This window comes from Baudoinia panamericana, assembly GCF_000338955.1.
Source record: "Baudoinia panamericana UAMH 10762 unplaced genomic scaffold BAUCOscaffold_1, whole genome shotgun sequence".
NCBI lineage: Eukaryota > Fungi > Ascomycota > Dothideomycetes > Mycosphaerellales > Teratosphaeriaceae > Baudoinia > Baudoinia panamericana.
Genome location: NW_006911257.1, coordinates 803,602 through 829,165, shown reverse-complemented (window position 1 = coordinate 829,165; position 25,564 = coordinate 803,602). Strand labels below are relative to the sequence as shown.

Sequence of the window (25,564 nt, the reverse complement as noted above, 5' to 3'; positions counted from 1 at the left end):
GAGATTCGCTATAACAAACACAAGGCGACTCGCTCTTTCCGCATCCAGTCGATTACGTCGTAATGAGTGGATAAAGCCATGAAGTGACCAATTACGTTCAGCAGCGCCTGTAGTAGGTGCGACTGCCAAAGCAAGTAATGAGAGTTCAGCCAAATCAGGAAGGTACGGCTGATATTGGCTCCACCATGTCTGGGTTGTAACTTCCAATCCTGCTTGCCATTTCACTTCGTCTTGAAACACACCTTCCCCTTGTAGAAGGCAGGAGCAGCTATATGTGTTTGTAAGGAAGGTGCTACTGATAGTCAATGAATGAAGTGAGGTTGCCTTTGGCCGCAGGCGGTCCCTTCCCCATTAGGCTAGTACCCCGCATGACACGTGTCATAAAAGATCGACTGACACGTGTCACATCACGTGTGTCACATGACATATGTCATGTGTCGACACATGCCAACATCCCTAGTCTCGGTACGCCGGGTGTCCCTCGACGCCGGGATGCACGTTGCTCCGCTCGATGAGGGCCGGTCCGTTGAGATTTTTGTGACGGTCCGCTCCGGTATATGGGCTTATCCGTTTCGGTACACGCCACGAACCGGATAGGGTTCAGACGGTCGGTCTATATCAGAAGTAACATTCCGAGTGGTCAAGCTGTTTGCTGCTCGTGCATCCTGCGGCAAGACGTCCATGCAATGCGTTATCACAGCCCTCGCTGAATGATACGATTACAGAGTGAAGCCAAGTGACGATGCCTGCGCGCAACGAGCTCAAACGGAAGTGGTGGTCGCTCGAATCTCGGGATACTGACTAACCGAGCCCTTCAATGGCAGGTATTGAAGGTGCGCATCGCTGCTGGAGGCTGACTGGAACCGGACCTCAGCTCTCCGCAGTCAACACCTCAGCTCCCGGGGGTTTGCAAGCCTGCATGCGCATCCACGCACCTTGCCACCTACTGCCTTCCGAACGCAATAGGAGCGTCCGAGTGGCAAACAACCAGGCTTGCGTCTTCGATGCAGTAGATACAGCAGCATTCCTGCATGCACAATCTCTAATCACCTCTCTCGACCATCACCGCGACAATAGTACACCACATCATGTCGGCATCAGAAAAGGCGCAGCCCGAACAATCGCCACATGCCATTGATGAGTTGCCAAGTCATGCCTTCGCCAAGACCGAAGTCAAGAAAAGGATGAGAAGAGGACCGCCAGGCAAGTCTGAGGATGGCGAGGAAAGCAAAGGTGGAGTTAAGAATTACTTTGTAAGAGGGAGGGAAGCTCGACAGACGAGCACACTATTAACACGCCTCAATAGCGCATCTTCCACTAGGCCGACAAAGTCGATTTCTACTTTACGCCATCGCCCTGGCTGGCGCGGTTGTCACAGGCGCTGCTCTTCCATTGATGACACTGGTCTTTGGAAAATCCACAGCAGCATTCAGCGGTGTGTCCACGCAGGGCAATACACCAGAGTTCCAATCGACAGTCAACCAGCTCGTCCTCTACTACGTCTATAACTTCATAGGACGTTTCGTCATCGGATACGTCGCGACACTCTGTGTATGCGTGGCGGGTGCCAGAACAACGCGATCTCTCAGGAAAAAGTTCTTCGAATGCGTCTTGCGGCAAGAAATCTGGCATTTTGACAAGCGGAGCAATGGATCAATCGCTGCTCAGGTCACGACAAGTGAGTCGTGCTGTTTGTGGCATAGTGCTGTCGCTAATGGACGCAGACGGAAACCGCATCAATCAAGGCATTGCTGAGAAGCTCTACTCTACGGTCGGCGGACTATCACTCTTTCTCTCATCGTATATCGTCGCGCTCGCTGTTCAGTGGAAGCTCGCACTGATTACTATGACAATCATACCAGCAAACATCCTGATATTTGCAACGTGCATTCACTTCTCCATTGCGATCGACGAACGTATCACGAAAAGCTACTCTCGAGCCTCCGTCATGGCCCAAGAGGCCATCAGCTCTATCGAGACGATAAACGCATGCGGAGCTGCGCTACAGACAGTGAAGAAATACGGCGCATTCTTAACAGAAGCACATCAAGCAGGACTCGCGAAATCGCCCCTGACGGGGATCTTCGTCGCAACATCAGTCTTCTTGGTCATGTCAGGCACTGCGCTCGCTTTTTGGGAAGGATACAGGCTTTACTCGAGTGGAGAAGTCAACAATGTTGGCACTGTGTTCACAGTGGTCCTGAGCGTCACTCTTGGAGCGACTTCCATCATATCAATGTTGCCGTCGCTCGAGACCGTTAGCGCTGCTTCATCCGCTGCTGCAGAGCTGTTTGAGGTCATGGACAAGCAGACTCTTCTCGATCCACTCTCTCCTGATGGTGAGAAGCCCGCAAGCTTGACTGGAGACATCGAGATGAAGGAGATTCGCTTCGCCTATCCTTCTCGTCCATCAGCCGAGGTACCACAAGGTATGACCTTGACGCCGCCGGCTGGCAAGACTATAGCACTCTTGAGAGCAAGTGGTTCCGGCAAATCGACAATTATTGGCTTGCTCGAGCGATGGTATGTTCCCACTTCTGGCACGATCCTACTGGATGGTCTCGATATTGCCAAGTACAATGTCGAATGGTTGAGAAGCAATATCGGACTCGTGCAGCAAGAGCCTGTCTTATTTCAAGTTACAATCTTCGAAAATGTGGCCAAAGGTCTCAACGAGGAGCAGCTCGCACTTCCACAAGCTGAGCAATTAGAGTTGGTGAAAGAAGCGTGCAGGTCAAGCAATGCGCATGACGTTGTAGAGCGTCTCGCTCATGGCTATGATACACAAGTCGGCGAGCGAGCAAGCATGCTAAGTGGAGGCCAACGACAACGCATTGCGATAGCTCGAGCCTTGATACGAAAGCCACGGCTTCTGTTGTTGGATGAGGCGACCAGTGCTCTTGATACACAAAGTGAGCGGATCGTTCAGCAGGCGCTAGATAGTGCTGCTGCGGATTCAAGTCAGACGACGATTGCTGTGGCCCATCGACTCAGTACGATCAAGAACGCAGATGTAATCTTCGTCATGGAAGATGGATGCATCGTCGAGACTGGCACCCACGACCAACTTCTACAGCAAAGAGGCAGATACTATGCTATGTGTCTGGCTCAAGCGCTGGATCAAGCGCTGGATCAAGCGCTGGATCAAGCGCACGACTGAAAAGGCTGTGCTGACACCCGTCTGGCAAGATGTCCCATCCCGCCGAAGTCTCGCCAGATGCACGACAACTCGCTTTGAGCGTACTCGACTGTCGAGGAACGATACGAAGCAGAGACCGCACTCTGGCGCTTTCTTGAAAGCATGATCGATCGGTCGGGGCGTCCGCGCATTGCCCACTCGGACGATTGTTGCTGATGCTGCGGCCAAGGCTCTGTGCTGATTGCTCATTTTGCACACCAGGGTGAGACATTGTATCGTGTCCAGCGGGATCGACATATCCTTCCTCTAGATATGGGCAACGGTTTCATCTATTCATTGTTTTTACACGATTTCATGCATTAAATGGATGAATGTTATTGCTCTTCTCATTCATCCATGTATGCACTGACGATGGGTAAGCGATATTGCTATTCTGATTGGTGAAGAAAGCTCGCTTAGATCACATGATTTTTCATACACCTTGTTACAATGAATCGAACTCACTGCGCGACCATCGGGCCAAAGGATAGTGAAGATGTTACAATGACTGAGACAGCGCTGTGTTGCCTCCACTCCTCAGCCGCGTAGGCATGGGCTCGAATGCTTGACGGGATACACCTGCGAGGCTGCGGGTAGTCACAAATGCGTCTAGGATGCGCCACGAGATGGAGACTTTCAGGTTGCTTTGTAGCAGCAGGGTGGCACCTTTCGCCCCAGACGCATTGTCGACTCTTCGGAAGATGTAAGCGATCACTGATACTGCATCGAGTCTCGAAGCGATTAATCGTCTCCTTCTTGTCTCCGTCCTTTCGCGGAGCTGGGCTGTGCTGCCATCAGCGGTGGTCGTCCGACATAGCTTGTGTGCCAAAGACAAGGAAACCAGGCCAGTCAAGCATTTCACTCTGCTTAGCGTCCCGTTGAGCCGAGCCGGACAAGGTGATGCTTCGTGCGGTGTCCGACAAACATGGACACAAAACGGGAGGCACCGCGGGTTCCTGCATTAGCGCTGATCTGTCGCATACCTCGCCGAAAACTTCAATGTCTCGACTGACTGCAATGACGGGAATGTAACGATCATCGCCGAAATGAAGATTCTCGATGCCGGGACGGAGAGCATGTCTAATATGGACGTGCTGAACTGGGTCGCCGACAAACGCCGCCAGTATAAGAAAGAAGATGATGATGACAAAAAGCAAGGCAAGAAGCCGACACCTCGCCCACAGAACCTTATGGCGTCACTCGACAAGCACGAGCGCGAGCTGAAGTCGAACAAATACCCGTACATGAGAAACCCGTCCGCCTACCCTGAGAATGAGAAGTACATCGAATCGATGTCGCGTTTCACGTCTCTGATGACCGAACGCATCTCCTATCCGCTCGAGGAGAAGTACCGTGGCAATGGGATGACGAAGGAGGAGCTAGATAGAACCCTCGGCAAAGAGCAGGAAGAGAAGGCTTTGACGGAGACTGAAGACCTGATGATTCTCAATCTTGCGCCCGGAAATGTGGAGATGCTCAAGCCGATGATCGAGAATATTGATGATCGGTTTACCGAAGAGGAGCAGCAGATCATTGTGGACTGCGTAAAGGAGGTCTACAGATGCGACGAGCAGGAGACTTGACCTGCGCTACTTTCACTGCTGAACAACAGTCATTTGTCTACCGTTGTTTGTCGAACTTCTTGCCTGACAAGGTACCACGCCTAAGCGCGCAGAGAGAGGTCCCCTGCAGTCACAAGACCACTGCCGCGCATTGCGGAAGCGATAGCGAGTATCATGATTCCGACATTCACGGATCCGACATCGGGTACGGACCGAGTGTACAGCAACCATTCGAACTGCTGTCTGTCCTACTGGCTACGCCAAGCCATTTGTGGTCAGGGCGTGGCAACAGGACAAAGCCCGTGCCATGTGCCGCTTGAATATTGTCATAAGATCGACCGGGCCAAACGCTATGCAACTTCGAGACGTCAAGCTGAAGATGGCCAGTATCGAGAATTCGCGCCGACACCAGGCAATGGTAGCGCTTCCGAATCAGGACCGGTGCCTGACTTGCGTCATGATGGCGCTGGTGGACGACATGCTTTCGAATGAATCAAGACGCATGACAGGTAACGTGCCAGAGAAGATCCCATCGCCGTGTCGTGACTGAGGTTAGTCACGTCTAGAAACGCCGATCATAAAATGAAGGCTGAGGCGGCGATTTAGGAGCGCTACCATCACGAGGGATGTGGTTGATTGTAGGATCAAATTCCGTTGTCAACCCACTCGACGATGGTCAAGAATCTGATGAGCTTCACTTCCGCGTGCCAACGATGCGCAGTGATATTACAGCCGAGTTGAACTTCGAGGCGGCGCAGGCTCGAAGGTGTGAGCAATTGCATGGCAAGACCAAACGATGCTTCAGTCGCACGTATACAAGTTATATCGATGTATAGGCTCGTGCTAGATTGCAAAACGGTATCTGAATCACAATCAAATGTGGTCCGAAAGAGATTCTATCCAAGCTGGTACAGCCTATCCTGCCTAAGTGAACACACGGTTCTACCGATCGATCCCTGATCGCTTCGTCCAACTCGTGAGACCCCGCCAAGGCCGCGTACCAAATCCATCCTACTGAGCAGGCCGCTCACCCATCGCAGGCGCCAGCGGTGCCACGGAGGTGGTTACATCCTTCTTTACCGGAAGACCGCCCTGCTGCAACATCTGCGGACTAGGCGCCAACCTCGGCGTAGCTTGTTCCACGCTCGGACTGCTGCCTGCTAGCTGGCTTGAAGACAGCGGCTGCTGCGGTTGCGGCTGGTCATGCTTCTGCGGGATGGCGCGACTGCCAACTTGCCAGGGCCCTGCCATACCGTCGGCGGCAATGCCGTTGTTCGTGGGCGTGCTTGCTGCAGGGATTGCATGCGACAATTGAGGGGTCTGCAGTAATGGCTGCCCGACTCGCGCGCCGTTTGCCGAGGGTGGACGAACGGTTGAGTGCGCGGGCGTTGCGGTGATGCCCGGCTGAACTGAAGCGGGCGCTTGCGATCCGATATTCGCTCTGTGTGCTGGTGCAGGCGAGCTTTTCATGGGAGATCGCCCGCTACCATCTTGCGGGAATTGGTTCCATCCGGTTTCTGCAGGCGGCGGAAGCTGCGTCCGTGGGCTGTGCTGCAAAGCTGGTGATGTTGAAAGAGCAGGTTGTGCTGCATTCTTCACGGGCGATTGAAAGCCGTTTAGCAGATGCGGATGAGACGGTGGGCGTTGCGGCCCCTGTAATGGTGTCGGTGCATGGTGATGAGTTTGCTGAAGTGATGACGGCGGCCTTGGCTGATACTGCTGTTGAGCATGAGGCTGCGGTGAGTACTGGTTGTAGTGATGCGGCGGTTGCTCGGTTTGCTGATGGGACGCATGGTTCATCGGATAATGTCCCGGTGGCACGCTGGGACTGAACCTGTTTGGGTGTTGTGGAGCATGCTGGTATTGCGGCTGATGATAGGCCGGATGCCCACCAGCAGCTGCAACTGCTTGCTGATGCGCATATTGATGGTGCTGTCCATGCTGGGTCGCGGGCTGGAGAGGACTGTAACCGTACCCATTGACACCAGGTGACGAGGATCCAACATAACCAGAGCTTGGGGGTCTAACGAGCGCCTCCGTGTACGGTGCGGTGTGCCACGCTTGTGGCGGACGTTGCGGCGGAGCAAAGTTACTTACGGGTGGGTACTGTGGTCCTTGCGGTGGCGGCGACAACGCAGGTCCGTTCGTGATATGGCCAAACGGTCCTGGACTCACGCGGGGCGGTTGTTGTGGGATGTATGCACCATCGAGCTGCCTTTGCAAGTGCTCGGGCATTGCTAGGGTTCTTGGCCTTGTGTCGTCGTCCTTTGCCTCCTTAGACGATGGCCTCCCAGGACCTTTCTTCGTCTCATTCGGCGTGCCAGGACTCGAGCTCGTACCTTTCTTGCCTAGCTTCAGTGGCGGAATTTTAGGCTTGTCAAGCTGCTCGCCGCCCGCTTCGATCCGCTTGCAGCTCTTGCACACGAACACGAATCCTTCCTTCTCCGCCTGCTTCGGCGTGAATCCGTGACATCGACTATGCTGCCAAACATTGCACCGATCGCAAGCCAGGCTATGGGTACCATCGTCCAAGTTTTCACCATTCATTCCGCAGACAGAGCAGTCGAAGTACCACTTGCCGAAGCTGCCGTCCTCGGCTGCAAGCTCTGCAAGCTCCTTCTGGTGCTGCTCTTTTTGTACTTTGGTTTGCCGAGCCGAGATACGCTTCTGCTCGGCATCTGCCTGTTCGGAAGAAGGCTCCAGGCTTTGCGAGGTTGTCCGTTCTTCGGCTGCCTGGAGCCGCTGCAACTCCTCCTCGTGCAGGATACGCTTCGCCTCCCGCTCCTTGATTCGCTGTTCTCTCGTTTGTCTGCGACTTTCGTGGCCTTCTTCAATCCGTCTCTGCCTGTCCTCCTCTTCATGCGCCATGCGCAGATTTCTCAACCTCTTCTCCTCGGCCTCCTGCTTCTCCCGCTCCTCCTTCTCCTTCTCGAACTTGCTTGCCAGCCGGCTTGACCGTTTGGCCGTAGCGAGCTTTTGTACATTCTCCAGCTCGCGCAGCTTCTTCAGCTGCTTTTGCCGCAGTGCTTCTGCCCGCTTCTCGATGATCGGTCGCACGTCTTCTGTTATGCGCTTGTGCAGTTGGCGCTCATTGGGATCACGCGAGCGGAATATGGACCCGAGAAAGTCGTCGTACTCATCCAGAGTGATAGCGACCAAGGACCATGTCTTCTCCGTGAAGCCATAGCCTGGCTCTTCTTCAGCTCTGCCGGAAGAGAGTGTTGAATCGCCATTCGTCGTGACAGTGTCTCCTTGGGCGCCAGGCTCTGCATCGATTTGCTCCCCGTCCGGCGGGAGCTCCTCATCTTCTGTGTCCTCCACCTTCCGCCGCTTAGACGAACGTGTCTGCTTACCTTTGCTCCTCTTGTTCGCTTTGGTCTTCGGTTTCATCTTTGGTGTCGGCGGTGGCAGAGGCTCATCGAACCGTCGGTACAACCGATTGTCGTCCAGAACAAAGTACGCCCTGTCCTCTCTGTCCCAGCCCACCGGCTCCATACGCCAGTTGAGGTGGTCTTCGTCTTGCGGCATCATACCCCTGATGCGCTCCGCATTGCCAAACGTCCATGTGCTCAATTGCTGCAACACGCGGATTCGTATGAAGATGTCCATCTCGCTGAACTTGGCCGGCTCCTCTTGTTCGCCAAACGGGTTGCGGTTGGGTGCTTTGGCCGTGTATTGGCGGCGCGCATACTCGTCGAAGATGTCGGGTCTGCGTCGCGTCAGTCACTCGTCATAGTGCAACACAAAGGGCGGTACATGGAACGTAGACCTACGTGAGGCCGCGATGCGACGACACATATTTCAGCAGACTCAAGCCGATGCCGGCAAGCTTTGATGAAGGCTCGGCCTTCAAGCACTCCGTTTCGAGGTCCTGCCAACACTCGTCCATCAGTATGCAACTTAGTCCATCCACGTGCAGGTGGCCGAGGTGTGGAGAGGGTAGGTGACGGCCCGCTCACCTCGACATCGAAGTCTTCGTCGATCTTGACCACGTGCCCGAAGAGGAAGATGTACTGCATGAGGCTGGCAAACTCCCACATATTGCGCAATCTCTGCAGAGTCTCGACATTCTCTGGTGCGATCTCGTGCTCGATGGGCAGGTCAAGTTGCGCCTCATCAGCCGTCCTTTTGTAGCGCGGCATCGTGAGGCCTGCGACGGACAGGAATGCTGGAGCGGTGGTGTGTATGTGCTCAAGGAGACGTTGAATCTTAGAAGCGATCTAGCATCGAGAGCAGGCGTGTGAAAGAGGTGTATGGACTTTGCGGTGGCATTAGATGGTCGGGGAGCGCGTGCCCGTCTCTCTCACGCAAGACATCACGAACCGTCGACAACAGCGCGACTGGCGTGCGTCTTGAGCCTGCACTTGCTGCGGCCGCTAGGCGCGGGCCGCGCTTGTCCCTGCATACTGTCGCATACTGCTCCTCTTCCGATCAATGCCACGATCCGTTCATCTTTCCCTAAATGCTACCCACGAACCTGCGTCACACGCGGGATGGTCGACTCACAGGAGGAACACCTCTTGGATGAGCTTCATCGCAGCGACTCTGGCAGTTCGACACCTGCCGAGCGAAGCGCAACCTCCCTTGTATCAGACACCACCATCCGACGTTTACTCTACACCTCCCACTTCCTCTCCACTTGGAACGCTCGCCTCTTCGAGTTCGCCGCGTATCTGTTTCTTGCCGAGACCTACCCGCACACTCTGCTGCCTGCTTCAGTCTATGCTCTAGCACGAGCGGCCGCCGCTGCCATCATCTCTCCGTTGCTAGGCCAGTATGTTGACTCCGGTGAGAGACTCAGCGTCATCCGATGGTCGATAGGCAAGTGCCCCTTATCATCTTCTACTGTCCATTGTGCGTCTGACGCCGTCTTTTAGTCTCTCAAAGACTAGCAGTCGGGTCGTCATGCCTCCTATTGTTCGCGATCACACTTGCACCTATTCTGCAACGCGACTGGCTGTTCTTCCCTCTGGTACTTCCTGTACTCTGTCTACTTGCCGCCATTGAGAAGCTCGGCTTTGTGCTAAACACTATAGCGATTGAGAGGGACTGGGTTGTCGTCATTGCTGGCAAAGATGAGTCTTACCTTCGTACAGCCAATTCGCAGATGCGCCGCATCGACCTCTTCTGTAAGCTCGTAGGACCGCTGGTAATCTCTATCGTGGATGCGGCCTCACCACAGGCGGCTATACTAATCACGGGTGGCCTGACCGTACTCTCTGTCGCGATCGAATATGTCTCCATTGCGAGGGTCCATAAAGCCGTACCTGCGCTTCGAGCTATCAGGGCCCGAGAACATCTTCTTCAAGACGCACCGCAGCCGCGTCGATCTTTCTCGACCGCTTCTTCGACTTATATGTCGGGCACGTTGAGCTACTTCCGCCATCCAGCATTCTTACCTTCTTTCTCTCTCGCATTGCTTTACCTCACAGTTCTCTCCTTCTCAGGGCAAATGATAACCTACCTACTCTCACTCGGCCTTAGCCCTTGGCTCGTGGGCCTCCTCCGCGGCATTGCAGCCGTCTTCGAGCTCTCTGCGACATGGCTCGCTCCCGCACTCATGCATCACATCGGCGCTATCCGGACAGGAATATGGTTCATCAACTTCGAGGTACTTTGCGTTACGATCGCATGTCTATTCTTCTGGCTGGGACCTCAAACGATGGTTGCTACTTGTGGAATAGTAGCGGCTGTGATGGCCTCCCGCGTAGGCCTCTGGGGCTTCGACCTTAGTGCTCAGATTATCATCCAAGATGAAGTCGAGCCCGAGGCGCGTGGAACATTCTCAAGCCAGGAAGCAGGGTATCAGAACATCTTTGAGATGCTTGCGTTCGCCAGCACGATTGTCTACACCAAGCCAGAGCAATTCAAGATACCAGCTACCATTAGCGCGGGTGCAGTGGCCCTTGCGGGCGCCTTGTACACCATACTTGTACGGCAGAGGCGTGGTCATCTGATCCATCTTTCCGAATGCATGGACGCGCAAAAGAGGAAGCAAGCTGGGCGGAGAGGCGTCGCAGGATTCGAAATGGTTCCTCAAGACAGCGCAACTATTCCTGCCTGAACATTCAGTTCTTCTTGTCACACTGAGTGTCTGCACGCTTTGCCGAGCCCAACGAAAGGTGGTGCTGAATGGAAGGTCGTCAGGTGAGGCTGACCGTCGCAAGTCTTGCCGCAATAAGGATCCCAGGCGGACGATCTCGCTCCTTCGTGCCCCGCCGAGGCCGAAGTATATTCCACACTGACCTTCATGTTCTGCTAAGCTATTCAAACGATGCCAGAGCGCTCTTTGCAGAGCACGAATGCAAAACCTGACCGTTCGCTGTTAAGGTCCCAGCCGAAGGTAGCCTCTATTCAACAGGCTCGATCCACGACGCTTCAACAGTACTTCCTGTGCAAAGCGCATTTCCGTCCAACCACGCAGATTCGACGCTGCCACCAGGCTTACTGCTCGTCAGCTCCTCGATACTGGACGCTAGCGAGACGTCGAACGAGTTATACCATTGCTAGTACGTAAGCTGCTTTCCGCATTTGAGAGGAGAGGGCATGGCTCATGCAAGAACCGATTGCTCAGTTACAACGAAGAGCACATGCCAGCTGTGCTCAGCCATCCGACAGTTGAAATTGCAAAAATTGGTTTACAATACAAGAACGTTAACCTGGACTCGAAGATGCCGTATATTGCTCTCTACCCTGTCTGTGATGTGTCGCTCCTCACGTCACCAGACCTGGGCACGCTCAAGCAGGACACCGGAATAAGGTCTGTTTTGGTGGGAGACCATTCCACGACTTCGTCCAGTTCCAACCGAATGCCTATGGAAAGATACAGACTTACGAAGGCCTGCACAAACGGAAGCCTCCCGGCGACCCACAGCCATTGGGCGAGCGTGCACAGACAATCATCGACCAGCAGAAGGCCAAGATCAAGACTTTGATGGCTGGTACCGGAAGCAGCATCTCGACATGCTAGCTATGCTACGAGACTACCGGCGCTCAACGAGGTATAAGCGGCTTGACGGGCGGAAGCCGAAATATCTTGCGCTGCATGAGTTCGATTATGATGCAGATGACCTGCCGGTGGAGCGAAGTATGCTGGTCGGGACAGAGTGGTGTAAGAAGATCAACAACGAGAGTCCGATCTTAAAGCGCGATGTCTTCGAGTTGATTCACGTGCAAGGTGATCGGAGTTTGCAGCTTTAGCGGCGGACATCTTACAACTATATCATGGTAGATGGTGAGTAGTTCGGTAACGGCTACATCGCGCTTCTCAATGCGCCTTCTAGGAACACAACCCCACTGATTACCCCATCGATAATCTTAATCTGCATTCCCCCCTCCTCACCTAGCGCTTCCACACAAGCACTCCTGACCACTTCATCCAGCCCAGCCATTCCCGCGCAGCCAAGACAGATCGCCTTCGCTCCTTTACGCAAAAGACGTTTCGTTGCATCCTTCATTCGGAGATCCAATTCCGACTTGGCCACAGCATGCAACTCGTTGGCGTTCAAGCCTGTCGTTTCCGTGCCAGCGAACCGCTTACCGTTGTCTGAGCCAAGTAATTCTGCGACGGCCTCTCCTAAGATCGCCTCCCATTGCTGGCCAGTACTTACGATGCCGAACTTTTCACCTACGTTCAGATACTGCAAGCAGGTAGCGACGGAAGCCTCGAAGATGCCGGTCACGCAGGGCCGATCGAGATGTTGTTTTCGTATCTCTTCGCGCAGTAGCGATACGAGAGGGTGCTGGGAGTAGCAGCACACCAAGAGGGCGTCATGGTACTGCATCAAGTCTGTTATATTTGGAAGGCACGCCTGGGCGGAGATCACGGCATCGTCTTCGTTGTTGATCGAGGAGACACCATGAGGCGCCGTGAAGTACTCATAGTGTGTCTATCTGAAGACGCTCAGCCAAGAGACTTGCCACTGTAGGTATGCAATTGGCGACTGACGGGAAAGCCTAGTCGCTCTGCTAACGGCCGCAATCCTTCGGTCATAGCTTGCGTCGTGTTCGGATTGATGATCAAAACAGAACGCTGCGGATGCGACATGGCGGGCCGAACGCTAGACTACAACGAGAAGCCTTCAGTGAATTTCTCTTGATGCCTGTGTTACAAGAGAAACGTTCGTGTCCTCGATAACGATATCAATGCATGCTCAGCTATTGATAAGGAAGCAACCCAAACCCTAACCCTCCTCACAATCGTCCATGGCGAAATTGGCACCCTCTGACGGCGACCTGGATGAGAGCCAAACAAGCTTGCTGCGCGGATGTATGAGGGAGAAGATATCGTTGCGATTGCAAGAGTGATGTACAACGAGGCCCATATGAGATCCAGCGCCGAATCTTCGCCTAAGCAACAGCATCGCTCAACCAGGCTTGACCATGTGCCTTAAGCCTCCCCCAACCCTGGCCTTGAGCGACTCGGAGTAAAGCAGATTCGCGACTCCTCCAATACACCTGTCTTAGCTATAGTATTAATGTAGTGGGCTAGGGTCGTCTGCAATGTCGTAAAGGGATGCGCTACTTTCGTTGCGAACACCTCAAAGTGCTTCGTCGGAAACATAAACGTGGTGAGATGCTTCAGATGCTGCCGTCCAGTACTTCCTCAATGCCACCCAGTGTGGGGCCAGCATATGGCCTGGGCTCCACCAGTCGCAGCAGTGCATCAGAGCAGAAGAGCCGCTCCTCTTCTTGCTCCATCTCGGCGACGCTTTTCTTTCGTCGAATAGCGCGTTGCGTTGAACTTAGTCGCTCGTCGGTAGCCCGGCTGGACACCCGGTCGAGGTTAAACCCTGAAAAGCCGAAGGATGATGCTGAGGAGCACACTGACCGGCTTGCTGATAGAGGTGAGGTTGATGGGCTTGAAGCAGCCTCGACCTGCTTTGACGAAGAGGGCTTGATTGCGGCCAGAATGTTGCGGAGTGAGTGTCGCGGAAGAAGTGGTCGAAGGCTTCTAGAGGGCATTGTGACTGAAGCCTTCTTGTACAGTAGGTAGGAGGCAGGCTTGTGTTTGTACCGTGTTTCGTGATGTCCGGTGGAGTTTGATAGATTGCTGATAGCCTCAATTTGTGGTGGCTTGAATTTGGGTTGATATAAGGATTTTGGCGAACGCAAACAAGCTGACCGCTTCGTGTCGGAGAGGCTCTGCGAACACTCTTGCACACTAACAACCGCAGCAAGGTGTAAATGTTCAACTGATTGTGTTGTGCGGAGCTGAGACCAGCCTCATCAATTATGTGTTGAAGGAATGCTGCAGTAAGAGGAGGCGCAGCAGAACGAGAAGAGCAATCGCTGTGACTTGACCGCTAGTAGGAAGTACACACAGTACGAGGAAGTTTGACAAGAGGGAAGAGAGAGGTTGGCACAAACCATGCGGTGTGCGAGGCGTACTTCAATAGTCGTGTGTTTGACCGTTGGTTGCTTCACCACCAGCCAGGTGTCTCACGCCACAAGGGGACCCGTCGGGTGTCACGGCCAGGTGCAGATCCACCCCTGCCCACGGTCATCGTCATCTCCGTTGCGTTCGTTCCAGTAACTGTTTGCTGGGGTTTCGAGACGTTTCGAGACACCATGACCGAGAAATGCAAAACTGTGTGACGGGAGAAGGATGTCGATGGTCATGGCAATATGAAGGTTCACCACAAAAGCCGTTGTAACACTGATTGGCTGTGGAGAATAAGGGAGGGACGACGGAGCTGTGGTTGGTCCTCGGTCGAAGTGTCCCGCAGCCGAAGCTCGAGATTCAACACGGTCAGCCCGACAGTGGTGAAACGTAGCGCGACACATCCTCATTCAATGACCGGGAGCAATCGTCTCGGACTGACGAGCTGACGTTGCGAAACCCAGCATGGGGCTGGATGGTGAGTACATCACATGAGCATATTATCCAGCTCGTCGTGGAGCTACAGTCGTGACCTCTATCTATCTGCGGTTCGCAAGCTTGTATACACAAAACGTATCATCGTTCGACCGCCCAACTCCATGCCATGCTCGCAGGGAACAACCCTACAGTCGCCGAATTCGCTCACATTTAACAATAGAAGAAAAAGCTTCGAGACCAGATCACGTCCATGACGGCCAAAGGAATAGCAAGTACTACGGGCAATCCACGTCTTGCGCGCAGCCGTACACGCCGCCAATCATGCCCTTAGGTGCCCTTTGCGTTAATGTCAAACCTAACGATTCAAGACGACGGCCGTCTGTTAGCGTTGCTTCCCCGCTTAGTTGTCATGCTCCGCTCCATGCTCGCACCCCATGGAGACGAAGAGAACATTCCCATCATCTCGCTTTGGCTGACCGCGCTTCCCGCACGACTTCTCGAGAGCCCTGTAGGCGTCGTAGCGCTAAGGTTCGGGCTCCCAGGCGGCGAAAGTCCCGGGCCCGCATTCTCCATGGCTGCCGCAAAATGCCAGTCCGGCTGAAGACTGCTCGTTGAAGCGGAAGGCCGGTGGCCACGAGGCGACAGCCTCGGCGAAGTTGGCGCAAGAGCATCCTCATGCTCTGGATGGGAATGGGGTTGTTGCAACGAGCTGCTCCGATTGCGTATACCCATGCCTGGATCAGCCATGCCGCTTCTGCCAGCATCCGAGCCGCTGGTCGGCGCTCTGCCGACGCCGAGACTGTCCGCTGTGTCCAAAGGATCATAGTCCACTGGCGTCACGCTGACGGATGGCACGTCGACCTTCTTGGCTTGCGCTATATCGCTGTCGTCGCCATGTACTAGAATCTCTGGCACGTGGAAAGTCGGTATAGCGGTCATGCGCGCATTGTTTCTCGCGTCCAATATCCGTCTAAAGCGACGAGACCAGTACAGCGTGTCGAAGAACCCGACCACAACATGTCGGCTGACAGCCTCCTCAACTCGCTGAAGCCTTGCTCGGCGCCGTAAGAACTCTTCGAGCTTAAGGCTTTTGTTGTCATTGATGACTTTGTAATGTGCCAGGATCATTAGCAGAGCGTTGAAGGAAACGCCACGGTCCGGATCAGCAGAGACCAGAACTTCTTCGTAGAATAAATTCATGCGTGCTCGCCGTGCTCGAATCTGTCCAACAGGGAGTTCGGCCAACCTTCGATTGAGCTTGTAAAGGTCAATCTCCGTGGGAGCAGGCGTGCCGTCCAACGGAAGGGCGTCAGCCCTGGAGGGGGCGAGCTTGCAATCTTCGATAAGCGCCCGTACAGAGAAGTCGCCGTCGTAAATGCGCATCTCGAAAACACCCGACAATTCTCCAAGGAGCCTCGGAAAGATCTCCCTCGAGATGTATCCAGTGCCGTCAGGGTCAAACTCCGCCCAAGCCTGCTTAAACCGCCTGATTTCTTCTCTCGAAATGACCGATAGTCCGCTGCTCCGTTGGTACACATACGAGAAGCTCTCGTAGATCAGTGAGATGAACAGATTGACGAAGATATACATGCTCAGAATGTTCCAAGACACAAAAAGCGCACGAGCCCACTCTGGGCTGCCGCAGTCGCCATCGAAGTACTTCTCGCCAATAGTGCACAATGGCCACGTGATGCTGGCGTAGTCCGCCATGAGCTGATTCCAACCTTCTCCTACGGAGATGCGAAACAACAGGATGAGAGCCTTGGGTACGGTCCGGAAGTTGATGTTGTTCGTCTCATTGCTGCCGAACCTAGTCAAGCCGAAGGTCTGCGTAAGCGCGATGGCGTACACCAAGAACAGCACAAACCACGTAGCGAGCAAGTTGGCAATAGCCGAGAAACTCGCTGCAGCTGTCTTGAAGAGCTGGTCTAGCTGGTTGTTGCGAGGAATGAGCAGCAGAGCGACAGACACAAGGAACAGCTTATGCACCTGAACATAATCACGGGTCTGGTCCTTGGAAGAGAGCGTAAGCAGAAGCGTGACAAACGTCCCACCAACGGACAAGACTGAGTAGACGTCCCAAGCACTCCGTCTGAACCGTCCCCAGGATAGTCCGACAATGCGAATGATGATGTTGGCGATATAAAAAATCGTGAATGCCAGGAAGACGATATCTCTCGCGCGGCTCCACCATGCGGACTCCGGATACCATTCCAAGCAAAGTAGTATGAGATGGATCACCAGCACCGTGGTCATTGTTCGCTGCCACCGGCCGTTCTTCGTAACCGCGCGTCGATAGCACCATTCCTGCCAGCCTTCCCGCTTCTTCTTCGTGTTAGGCCGCTTACTCGGTGCGACCTGCCTCAGCAGCTTTCGCAACTCGAGCCACGAGCGCTGATCAGTGGTCAGAAATGCAACGCCAGTCTGTTCCGTATAATTCCGCATGAAGACAGACACAAACAGGGTCAGCACGAAGACTGCGCCAAGGAGGTTGAAGATAACGAAGAATACCGCGTTTCCTTGCGATGTGAAAGCGCTGGGTTGCGTGAAAACGCCCGTGATAGATTGAGCACTGTTCATGACATCGACCCAGCCTTCCTGAGAGACGATCTGGAAGAGGATGAAGAGGGAGCCGCCGAAGCTGTCGAAGTCGTAGTATGCATTGCTTGCCTGTCGTGGTGCTGGAAAGTTCCAGTTGTACGGTGAATTCGAGTACTCCATGACGCAGTCGCTGAGGTTGTACATCATGCCGCTCTGGTCATTGCAGCTCTGCATCTGTCCCGCAAAGAGGTTGAGCCCGTAGATGGCGAACGGAATGAGCAAGCTCAGCGAGACGAACGCCGCAGACACTACCTTCCAGCCACCGAGTACGATGACAGAATGGAATGTATCACGAGCGCTATCACTGACGTTCAGCAGTCTCAGCGCTCTCAAAGCCTTGAACGCGCCCACAGCTCTGGAATAGCCTTCTGGTTCGTAGAGCGCAGTGATGACATTGACCCACAAAGTGATTAGGACAATACCATCAATGAAGCCCCAAGAGCTGCGGTAGTATGCATTCGGCGTCCAGAACAGGCCGTCGGCGATGATTTTGATGATTGCCTCAACTGTGAACAGCGCTGCGAAGCCTACGTCTGTAAACACGAACCAGTTGTACCGTATGTCCGCACCAGGGTGGGTCCGAAAGTACGTCTGTTGGAACAGGGGGGTCGTCACGCATGCGAGCAAGACCATTGCTACGATCGCCATGTATATGAAGATCGAGAAAGCATACCAAAGGGCCGGATCCGGTGCCAGACCTTGAGCGCGCTCATTGCCGCGTCCGGGGCCTACGATGCGCTGGCAGAGTTGCCGGATTAGATTGTCTGGCTTGAAGACGTACAGTGAGTCGTTGTACCTCGGATGTCGGCGCAGATATTCTCTCTGCGTGACCTTGCGCTGCTCCGTGGCGTTGAGGACCTCCTGGGCCAGCGTATGCGGGTCCAGCTCCTCATATGGCTTGGACAGCTGCAAACGCGCATAGAATGGGTTCTGCTCGCGCTGAAAGAGTTTCTTTGCAACCCAGTCCCGCCAGCGCTCAAGCCACCCGCTGCTGTCTCGCACAAAGCCTGTAGCGGTGTGGGTGGGTCGCGGACTCGGTCCGCCGGCTTCACCATCTGTCTCCAGTTGCTCGTCGAGGAAGTCCCTGACTACTGCATCTTTGAGTAGCATGTCTACTGCCGCACTTCCGAAGTCTAGAGGGTCTTGTCGCTTTGCATGCCTGAATTTGAAGATCGAGCTTAGCGACAGCGTACCCTTGTTAGCGTTGCCTAGCTGACCCTCCTTCTGCTGCAGAAACATCCGGACCTGCTGCAGCCGCTTCTGATCCTCGCTGACATCGAAGTTCTCTTGGATGACAGCAATAAACATGTTCAGCACAATGAAGAATGCCAGAACGAACCAGAGGATGAAGAAAGCAGCGCCATACCATGCAGTGCCCCACTGCACGTCAAAGCGCGTGACGTTATACAATATCGTTGTCCAGTTCTCTGACGACAGTACCTGATACATGCCCAGAAAGGAGTTGTAAATGGTGCTAAAGTTGACTTGTACTGTGTTGCCTTGACTGTCCTCCTCTGGTATCTCGCCGCGGAAGAGCTGGGATGCGAATATTGCAGCCATGAACGTCAGTAGGAAAACAAACAAGATAAGGTTCAGCACACCAGACACATGGCGCAACACGAGTGTAATAAGATCCCGTGTGAGCTTCACTGCCAGGACGACTCGATAGATCCGCAAGATCTGGAAGACAGTGAGCCACGCGTATGCCCTTCCCGAGTTGTGGATCACCGGTATCTGGATGATTGTCGTGATAACGGCCAGAAACAGGTCGAACCAATTACGGGAATGGAACGGGAAGTCTCGCCAGTCGGAGGCGAAGCGCATAACGATCTCGGCCAGCAGTACTAGCGTGACGCCTAGTTCGGAAGCATTGATGAAGTAGGCAGTGTACTGACGGAGGTACGCAGTGCGGAAGCACTGGACCAAGAGCCCGTACACAATCACCACGATCCATAACCACTGCGATCGTTCGTACAGCGCTTTCAGTCCTCGGGCTTTCCGCTTTGGCCTATCTTCCGCGAAGCGCTTCTCCTTGTCAGTGTGGTCGTCCTCCTGCGCCATGAACGCACTGCTTCGGCTCTCTTCGCGAATAACTTGGAAGCTCGATGTGATCACAGCGATGAGCAAGTTGAGTAGCCATAGCGATAGAAGGACGATACCGAAGGCGAAGAACAGGGCTGCGGCTAGGTAGTCGCTGTCGGTGAGATAGTACATCAGGTCGGAAAAGGTGTTCGAAGACATAATGACGAACACCAGCTCAAGCGACTGTAGAATATTGTCGAAGCTCACGGTGCCGTTGTACGGATTCTCGCCTTCGACGCAGAAGGAGCCCCGAGGACAGAGGTATCCTTTGTATCCATCTGAGCCATTGACTCCTTGGGAGGTCAGCCACGGCATCTTTGCGCCACCCTCCGTTATCCAGCCACCACAGAACTGGAATTCACCATAGCTCTGATTCTGCGCATACGGCGGCTGTGTTGGATCGGTAAGGTTCTGCCAGTTCCACACGCAAGTCCGCCGCAGACTGGATTTGAAGCTTTGCACGCCGATGATGGCGAACAACAGCCAAAAGAAGCAGATCAAGAACGCCACATTGAGCAGCGTCGGTGCCGCACGCTTGAGACTGCGTAGTATGACCGAAGTGCCACTTGTGACGAACAGCAAACGCAGAATACGTAGACAGCTCATCATACGAAAGATCCAGATATGGCGGCTGGACTCAATCTCGGTCAATGCGAGAACGAAGCTAATCCAGAAGGATACCACGGCGATGAAGTCTAGTCGGTTGAAAGAGTGTCGCAGGAAGGCTCGGTAAGCCAGGCGCTTCTTAGCCGAATGTCGCGAACCAGCGTCGATATCTTCCGACGTCTGCGCAGTAAAAGACCGCAATAGTGATTGCGGCGCTGGCGCTGCCGATCGTTCGTCATCTCGACCTCTGACTGAGGGCTTGCGGTGGAGCGCGAAAAGGTCGTTAGCTTTGTTGATCAAAGCTCTGCGCAACGTGACAGTGCGGTCGAGTGTGCTGTACTCGCGCGGATTAAATATGAAGCCCGAGACTACCACTTTGATGCATATCTCGATGGTGTAGATGACGAAGATAACGAACAACGCAAAGTCCGTCCAACTTCTGCCCCACGTGGTCCGTCGCGGATGATCTGCAACACTCGGTGCTGAGTCGACCGTAAGGATGATAGTCTGCACCACGATGAGGAGCAGAATGGAGGCTTCGAACAACGGATGCACAAGCACCTCAAGCAGGGCCTTACGTAGCTTGCTCTTAGGGGGAAAAATACCCAGTGATTTGCCCCTCAGTGGATTTCGCTCGATGGTCGAAGGCTTCGGATGAAGCTTAACTTCTGGTATGGGCGATTGTTCCTTTTCTGGTAATGGTAAGGGTACGTGCGGAATTGCTTCGCCATCCAGCCCAATATCACCTTCCTCGCCCGTTGCTGGCACAGGCGGCACGGAAGGTGGTCGCACTGACGATTTGCGGCGTATACTCCGCTCGACCATATCTGGTTCATTGCTGACGTTTACAACACGCTGTGACAACTTTCGCAGCATGGTCCCGGTACGATGAAGCGGCGACTCTCCGGACGAGTGCGACAACGAGCGCTTCCGAGTTGACGAGCTCCTGCTCAGGTCGGCTGAGGAGCTGCGTCCGCCAGACTCAACGTCACGCAGGTCATCACCAAGCATTGAACTGCCCCGACTATGGAAGGACGGAAACTTGACGCTAAGATTTGAGTTGGCTCGTGATCGCTGTCTGTCGTGAGGCTGGCCATTAGGAGTGTTCGGCAAGGCAAGCGTCGAAGGGCGCAGCCTTGATCCGTCAGTCAGTGGTATCGTGTCGTCCTCGTCGACGTGACCGGTCACGGGTGAGAAGAAGGCCGGACCATCATTGAGCTCAACGTGCAACATGTCATCAGCATCGCTGCCGACAGTTCGTATGCTTGGTAAGCTAGGTCTACTGGACCGTGACGGCCGTGGCGGCGGCTCCTCGACGATGTCGTCCTCTTCGTCATCATCCTCATCCGGTGAGCTAGCAGCGTTGAAGCTTAGGCCAGCGAATCCAATGGCTGCCTGAAAGGCTCCGATATCATCAACGGGAAACAGTCCGTCCTCCTCGTCGCCGTCATGCAGTCTGTGTTGCTCTCCAGTGGGCGAAGTCACTATCGCTACAGGCGAGAACGGATGCGACTGTTGCGGCGGGCTGGGTGGGTTCTCTCCGATCGGCGCATACTGTCGGTTTTGCTGCGCTCTTTCCCGGTCTCTCCACAACAACAATCGCCCTCTGTCACTGAGAGTGCGCCTATGCGACTCTTGTCTGCCAACTCCGTAGTCGTGCTCCTGTGCGCCATTGCTGCTGAGATCTTGAAGAGGTATTGAGTTTGCGGATTGATTGCGGCGATGCGCAGACTCATCGGCCATGAAGCCAATACTCCTGTGAAGTACAAGGACGGTGTGAATCCTCTCGGAGCTTCATTGGTATACGGTCTCTCCTATATCACTCTCCCGACCTTACGCTTGCATATGCGCGTGGGTGCCCACGGTCACGTCCACGCCCTCACTCCAGCTTGGCATAAGATCTCGCGCCGAGGATTTGGTTGGCTCTAGAATTCCATGTAGGTACTTCGAGAGGCGCAAAGGATGTAACAGTTGAGTCGTGGTTGGAAAGATGTATATTGTTAGGTTCGCCTTGCCTTGCGTATTGTTTCCGGAGTGTCAGACAAATCTGCGGACGCGTACAGTATCCATCTATCTCGGATGCGACGCTGTTCAGGGTTCCGATTGTGGCTTATGCCGCTAATCGTTCCTGCCAAACAGGGATGTAAGGGACGGCTCGCCAGACTAGATCGTCTCATCCGCAAAGGATTCGAACCCCGTTGTTACTGACTACATGCAATATTCCTCGGGTCTTTCTCGCTCTCGACGTATGTTCCCTTGCAGGGCGATAGAGACGACGTGCGCCGACCATAATCAAGCCTAAGTGTGGTCTGCAGATTGTGATGAATGAGAGACATAGGTTGCCCGCATGCACGTTGCGTGCATGTTACTGTGTGTCTGTTCAAACAGTATGCTCGAGTATGCGCTTACTGTGCCATTGGCGAACTTATCACTGTTTTCGTCAAAGGAAAAGTGTCCTGAAAATGCAGCTACTACAGCTTGAGTTCAGCCTTCATGCTATAGGGACGTACGTATGAGGCATTGTTTTTACTTGCCCCAGCACGTTCCTTCCCTTCTTGGTGGAACGCTCGGGCAACTTATTCCGCTCCTTCCTCTCCTGCAAAGTCAGCGCTGGATCATCGTGGCGATTCACGTCTACATCATGCAACAGCCCTTACGCAAACCATGCAACAGTAAGCAAGACAAGTGCAATGAATCCGACAGAGCAAGTTCCGCAAGCCGTCGGACTGTATGAGCCTGCTGATACGGCAGCGGGAGAACCGAAGAACCACAACCTCAACCCAGCAGCATGCAGTTTTCAGTCCAAGCTACACGTAAGTCGCCATAACCATACCATGCTTACAATGCTGACAACAACGACAGCTGCCCGGCGCCTCCCCTCATGAACTGATCATGCAAGAAAGCCTTCGCCACCTCATCACCGAAGTCATCGAGCTACGAGAGCGGTGTGAGAGCTCAGAGGTCGCGAATGCGCAGCTCTTGGATCGTATGAACGCACTTGAGCAAGCATTCTGTGATCAGATTGCCCAAGCACCGTTGACCAGAGCAAATCTAACCGGATACGCGTCGTCGGAGGGTTCCTCTGGTACGGCGAGGTTTTCTTGCACTCACTGACTGGATGCTGATCCGCCACCAGGTGACGAGACAGTTGCAGCGCCATACGGCAGCGCAGCCAATAACGAGCGATTCAACGCCGTGGCGCTGATTCTAGAGCAATACGACAAGCGCCTCGAGACATATGCTGCAAGCCAAGCAGCTCTGGAGAGACAGGTCGCGGAACTGAACGCGTACCAAAAGAGCTCCCAAGCACTCTTTCGGTCGCTGAAGCTGGAGCTTGATGGTGACCTCGACACCCGGAGGACATTGGGTTCGGTCAGCAGCAGCCTAGAAGGCGAAGGGAGTACTCCGCCGAGCACAGTCAAAAGCAAGCAGACGGACGGTGCAAGCGTTGTGAAGGCCGCTCCAGCAACTTCGATCTTTTGGTGAAGGCCGATTGTCAAATTACACAGATATCAAGCAGTAGAATAATGTGGGTCGAAGTGTACTCTTTCGCCTCTCTATGGTAACGCGATACGAATTGGCAGAGTCAGATGCGTGGCGCTGTCCGGCTGCTGCGCAACATTCGTACCGCTAGTTGGTTCGAGTGCATCTGGAAGCGATATCAAAGCTCGCTGGAACAGTACAGGGTACCGTCTACACATCACCAATCTTCTGCAACAGAATCTTCGCTCCAGCATTCCCGTGCTCAGGTTTGCCACTACCCTTGCCCTTCTTCTTGGCTTTCCCGTTTTCGACGCTTGTCTCGCTGCTTCTTTTCTCCTGAGTCCCAGCAGCGTCCCTAATCTGCTTCTTCCCGCTTACAAGCCTCTTTACTGCAGTGTCCTTGACCTCCTCCGGCACGTCCCGACTCTCCAGCAACGCCACGACAACGAAAGAGCTCGGGCCGCAAGCCCATGTTACCAGGTGCTCTTCAATCACCGGGAAGAGTGCATCTGCGAAGCGCAATGTCGGTTCCGCCAACTTCACGTCCCGAGTCGCGAGATCGAATGGGCCGCCCAACAGAAGGTTCTTGAGCATTCGGCCAGCCGCAGCGTTTTGCCCCAAGTTACCCTCTACACTCGGATCACCTTGAGCAAGCTCTGCAACTCTGTGCTTCGCCTGCTCCCGTAACTCGGTCGTGCCCTCAGTGTGGGCTTCGAACAGTATCTCGGTCATCGCCAGACAACCCACGGTGCTCTGTGCCAGGCTTTCCGTCTTCTTGCATACCAGATCCAACAGCGGCTGAGCGAGATACTCTACCAATTCCGTCCGTCTCACGTCCGGTGCCTTCTTCGATGTAGTCGTTCGAATGTCGAGCACCTCGTCAATGACCGCCTTGTCCTCGTCGTTGAGGAGCCATTTCGCCCGCACGCCAAGAGTGTATAGCACAGGGATTCGAGCGCATCCATCGCAGACCATCTGCTCAAGCCAACCGTGCCTCTGTTCTTCGTTCTCAATATTAGCCCCTAGAAGCTCGTGCAAGATGCCCTTGCCCGTCATGCGAGTATCGTCAGGCACTTCTAGCGCCGTTACCACTACCTTGAACGCGTGCTGATCGCGTGCCATCATCTCAACGTGGTTCTTGAAGCACCTCAGGATAATCTTACGGTCCTTCGCACTTCCATGTGCAAGCGCCAGACATACAAGTCTGCTGCCAGACTTGGTGAACGACAGGTTGCGGAACAGATCGCCGCCACCACTCGCGTCTGTGCTGTCCTTGGCTTCGGCTTTTGTCTCGATATCTGCTTTCAGTAGATCGAGGAACGCGGTCTGCTCTTCGCTTCCGGATGTGAGCACAAGGAAGTATTGCAGCATGGCGTCGTGGAGCATAGTGAAGCCCGTCATCTTCTTCTGTAGAAGAGAATTTATCATCTGAAGGGTAAACTCCAAGATTGGCTTTCTCTTCTCCGGATTCTTCTCGAGTATGGACTTCAGGTCAGCCGTCTCTTCACTGTTAGCAGAACCGCCAACGCCACCATCGCGATTTGCCAACGCAAACTCGGTGCCATACCACTCCCTCAACATCACTGCCTTCTGCCGCGAAGTTGCAACGCCTCGGTAGATGTCATCAACGATCCATCCCGCCTCAGGATGGTTAATGAGGCGCTTGACATGCCCATAGAACTCCGGTACAATCAAGTCGCGGATCGCTTGATCACCTTCAATGACCAGCTTGGCCACCATAAATTTGCCATACCGGCTCTCTACCAGCTGTCTCATCTCACCCCGCAGCTCCTCAGCGATCATGCGCCTCTGCTCCAGGTTGCCATACTTGAGCGCACACTGCACCACTCTCACGCTATCGTGCTTGAACACAAAATCGCGCACTTGGCCGGTGATGATGTCGAAGAGCTCCGCAATAAGTCTCTTACGCTCATCAAGCGGGACGTGCGACTTCCGACGAAGGCGCTCCCAGATCTTCTTGCTGCGTTCGATGATGTCGGCGTTGGGCTTGCTGGCTTTACGTTCCTTGGCGAGCTGGCGTTGCTTCGCATGTGCTTCGGCGGAGCTGGTTTCTAGCTTAAACTTCTTCGGATCGGCATCTTGGTAGGCGTTCTTGTTTTGGTAGCCATGCTGTCCGTTGCTTGCTTGTCCATTGTGGTCCCGAGTCCCATGTCGTTTGGGAGCGACACTGTTACCACTCTCACCGTCGAAGCCACTGAAGTCGTCTTGTGC

At 54.2% G+C, this 25,564-nt stretch overlaps 10 protein-coding genes across 10 annotated transcripts; 5 read left to right on the top strand and 5 right to left on the bottom strand.

Moving 5' to 3' along the window:
* Window positions 1-1,395: 1,395 nt before the first annotated feature.
* On the top strand, window positions 1,396-3,160 carry BAUCODRAFT_61677 (uncharacterized protein; the record flags this gene model as incomplete). Its single annotated transcript, XM_007673730.1, has 2 exons — window positions 1,396-1,678; window positions 1,725-3,160. 2 exons carry the CDS (start codon window positions 1,396-1,398, stop codon window positions 3,158-3,160), a joined length of 1,719 nt encoding a protein of 572 aa, XP_007671920.1.
* Window positions 3,161-4,368: 1,208 nt separating this feature from the next.
* Window positions 4,369-4,761, top strand: BAUCODRAFT_61034 (uncharacterized protein; the record flags this gene model as incomplete). The annotated part of the gene is made up of 1 exon (XM_007673729.1): window positions 4,369-4,761. One exon carries the CDS (start codon window positions 4,369-4,371, stop codon window positions 4,759-4,761), a length of 393 nt encoding a protein of 130 aa, XP_007671919.1.
* Window positions 4,762-5,405: 644 nt separating this feature from the next.
* BAUCODRAFT_181205 (uncharacterized protein) lies at window positions 5,406-5,726 on the top strand. Its single transcript, XM_007673728.1, has one exon. The coding sequence runs from the start codon at window positions 5,521-5,523 to the stop codon at window positions 5,698-5,700; it is 180 nt and encodes a 59-aa protein (XP_007671918.1). The 5' UTR covers window positions 5,406-5,520; the 3' UTR covers window positions 5,701-5,726.
* Window positions 5,727-7,017: 1,291 nt separating this feature from the next.
* BAUCODRAFT_48580 (uncharacterized protein) lies at window positions 7,018-8,882 on the bottom strand (the record flags this gene model as incomplete). Its single annotated transcript, XM_007673727.1, has 3 exons — window positions 7,018-8,449; window positions 8,514-8,611; window positions 8,700-8,882. Coding segments are annotated over 3 exons (1,713 nt in total), but the record flags the coding sequence as incomplete, so codon positions are not given.
* A 351-nt stretch (window positions 8,883-9,233) lies between these two features.
* BAUCODRAFT_118471 (uncharacterized protein) lies at window positions 9,234-10,804 on the top strand (the record flags this gene model as incomplete). Its single annotated transcript, XM_007673726.1, has 2 exons — window positions 9,234-9,561; window positions 9,618-10,804. The coding sequence occupies 2 exons, from the start codon at window positions 9,234-9,236 to the stop codon at window positions 10,802-10,804; spliced, it is 1,515 nt and encodes a 504-aa protein (XP_007671916.1).
* A 1,030-nt stretch (window positions 10,805-11,834) lies between these two features.
* BAUCODRAFT_181170 (uncharacterized protein) lies at window positions 11,835-13,021 on the bottom strand. The gene is made up of 2 exons (XM_007673725.1): window positions 12,689-13,021; window positions 11,835-12,629 (listed from the first exon to the last, which is right to left on the bottom strand). The coding sequence occupies exons 1-2, from the start codon at window positions 12,785-12,787 to the stop codon at window positions 11,994-11,996; spliced, it is 735 nt and encodes a 244-aa protein (XP_007671915.1). The 5' UTR covers window positions 12,788-13,021; the 3' UTR covers window positions 11,835-11,993.
* A 299-nt stretch (window positions 13,022-13,320) lies between these two features.
* Window positions 13,321-13,704, bottom strand: BAUCODRAFT_20776 (uncharacterized protein; the record flags this gene model as incomplete). Its single annotated transcript, XM_007673724.1, has 1 exon — window positions 13,321-13,704. The coding sequence occupies one exon, from the start codon at window positions 13,702-13,704 to the stop codon at window positions 13,321-13,323; it is 384 nt and encodes a 127-aa protein (XP_007671914.1).
* A 1,219-nt stretch (window positions 13,705-14,923) lies between these two features.
* BAUCODRAFT_118469 (uncharacterized protein) lies at window positions 14,924-21,592 on the bottom strand (the record flags this gene model as incomplete). The annotated part of the gene is made up of 2 exons (XM_007673723.1): window positions 14,924-21,374; window positions 21,576-21,592. The coding sequence occupies 2 exons, from the start codon at window positions 21,590-21,592 to the stop codon at window positions 14,924-14,926; spliced, it is 6,468 nt and encodes a 2,155-aa protein (XP_007671913.1).
* A 385-nt stretch (window positions 21,593-21,977) lies between these two features.
* On the top strand, window positions 21,978-23,439 carry BAUCODRAFT_181145 (uncharacterized protein). Its single transcript, XM_007673722.1, has 4 exons — window positions 21,978-22,553; window positions 22,615-22,662; window positions 22,712-22,934; window positions 22,986-23,439. Exons 1-4 carry the CDS (start codon window positions 22,362-22,364, stop codon window positions 23,333-23,335), a joined length of 813 nt encoding a protein of 270 aa, XP_007671912.1. The 5' UTR covers window positions 21,978-22,361; the 3' UTR covers window positions 23,336-23,439.
* A 115-nt stretch (window positions 23,440-23,554) lies between these two features.
* Window positions 23,555-25,402, bottom strand: BAUCODRAFT_40021 (uncharacterized protein; the record flags this gene model as incomplete). Its single annotated transcript, XM_007673721.1, has 1 exon — window positions 23,555-25,402. A coding segment is annotated over one exon (1,848 nt), but the record flags the coding sequence as incomplete, so codon positions are not given.
* Window positions 25,403-25,564: the final 162 nt, after the last annotated feature.

Coding starts and splice junctions, on each gene's coding strand:
- BAUCODRAFT_181205 (XM_007673728.1), top strand. CDS start 5,521: ATGGCAAGACCAAACGATGCTTCAGTCGCACGTATACAAGTTATATCG.
- BAUCODRAFT_181170 (XM_007673725.1), bottom strand. CDS start 12,787: ATGTCGCATCCGCAGCGTTCTGTTTTGATCATCAATCCGAACACGACG. Junction 12,630..12,688: donor CAGAGCGACTAGGCTTTCCC/GTCAGTCGCCAA, acceptor GTCTTCAGATAG/ACACACTATGAGTACTTCAC.
- BAUCODRAFT_181145 (XM_007673722.1), top strand. CDS start 22,362: ATGAGGCATTGTTTTTACTTGCCCCAGCACGTTCCTTCCCTTCTTGGT. Junction 22,554..22,614: donor AGTGCAATGAATCCGACAGA/GCAAGTTCCGCA, acceptor GGAGAACCGAAG/AACCACAACCTCAACCCAGC. Junction 22,935..22,985: donor GTCGTCGGAGGGTTCCTCTG/GTACGGCGAGGT, acceptor ATCCGCCACCAG/GTGACGAGACAGTTGCAGCG.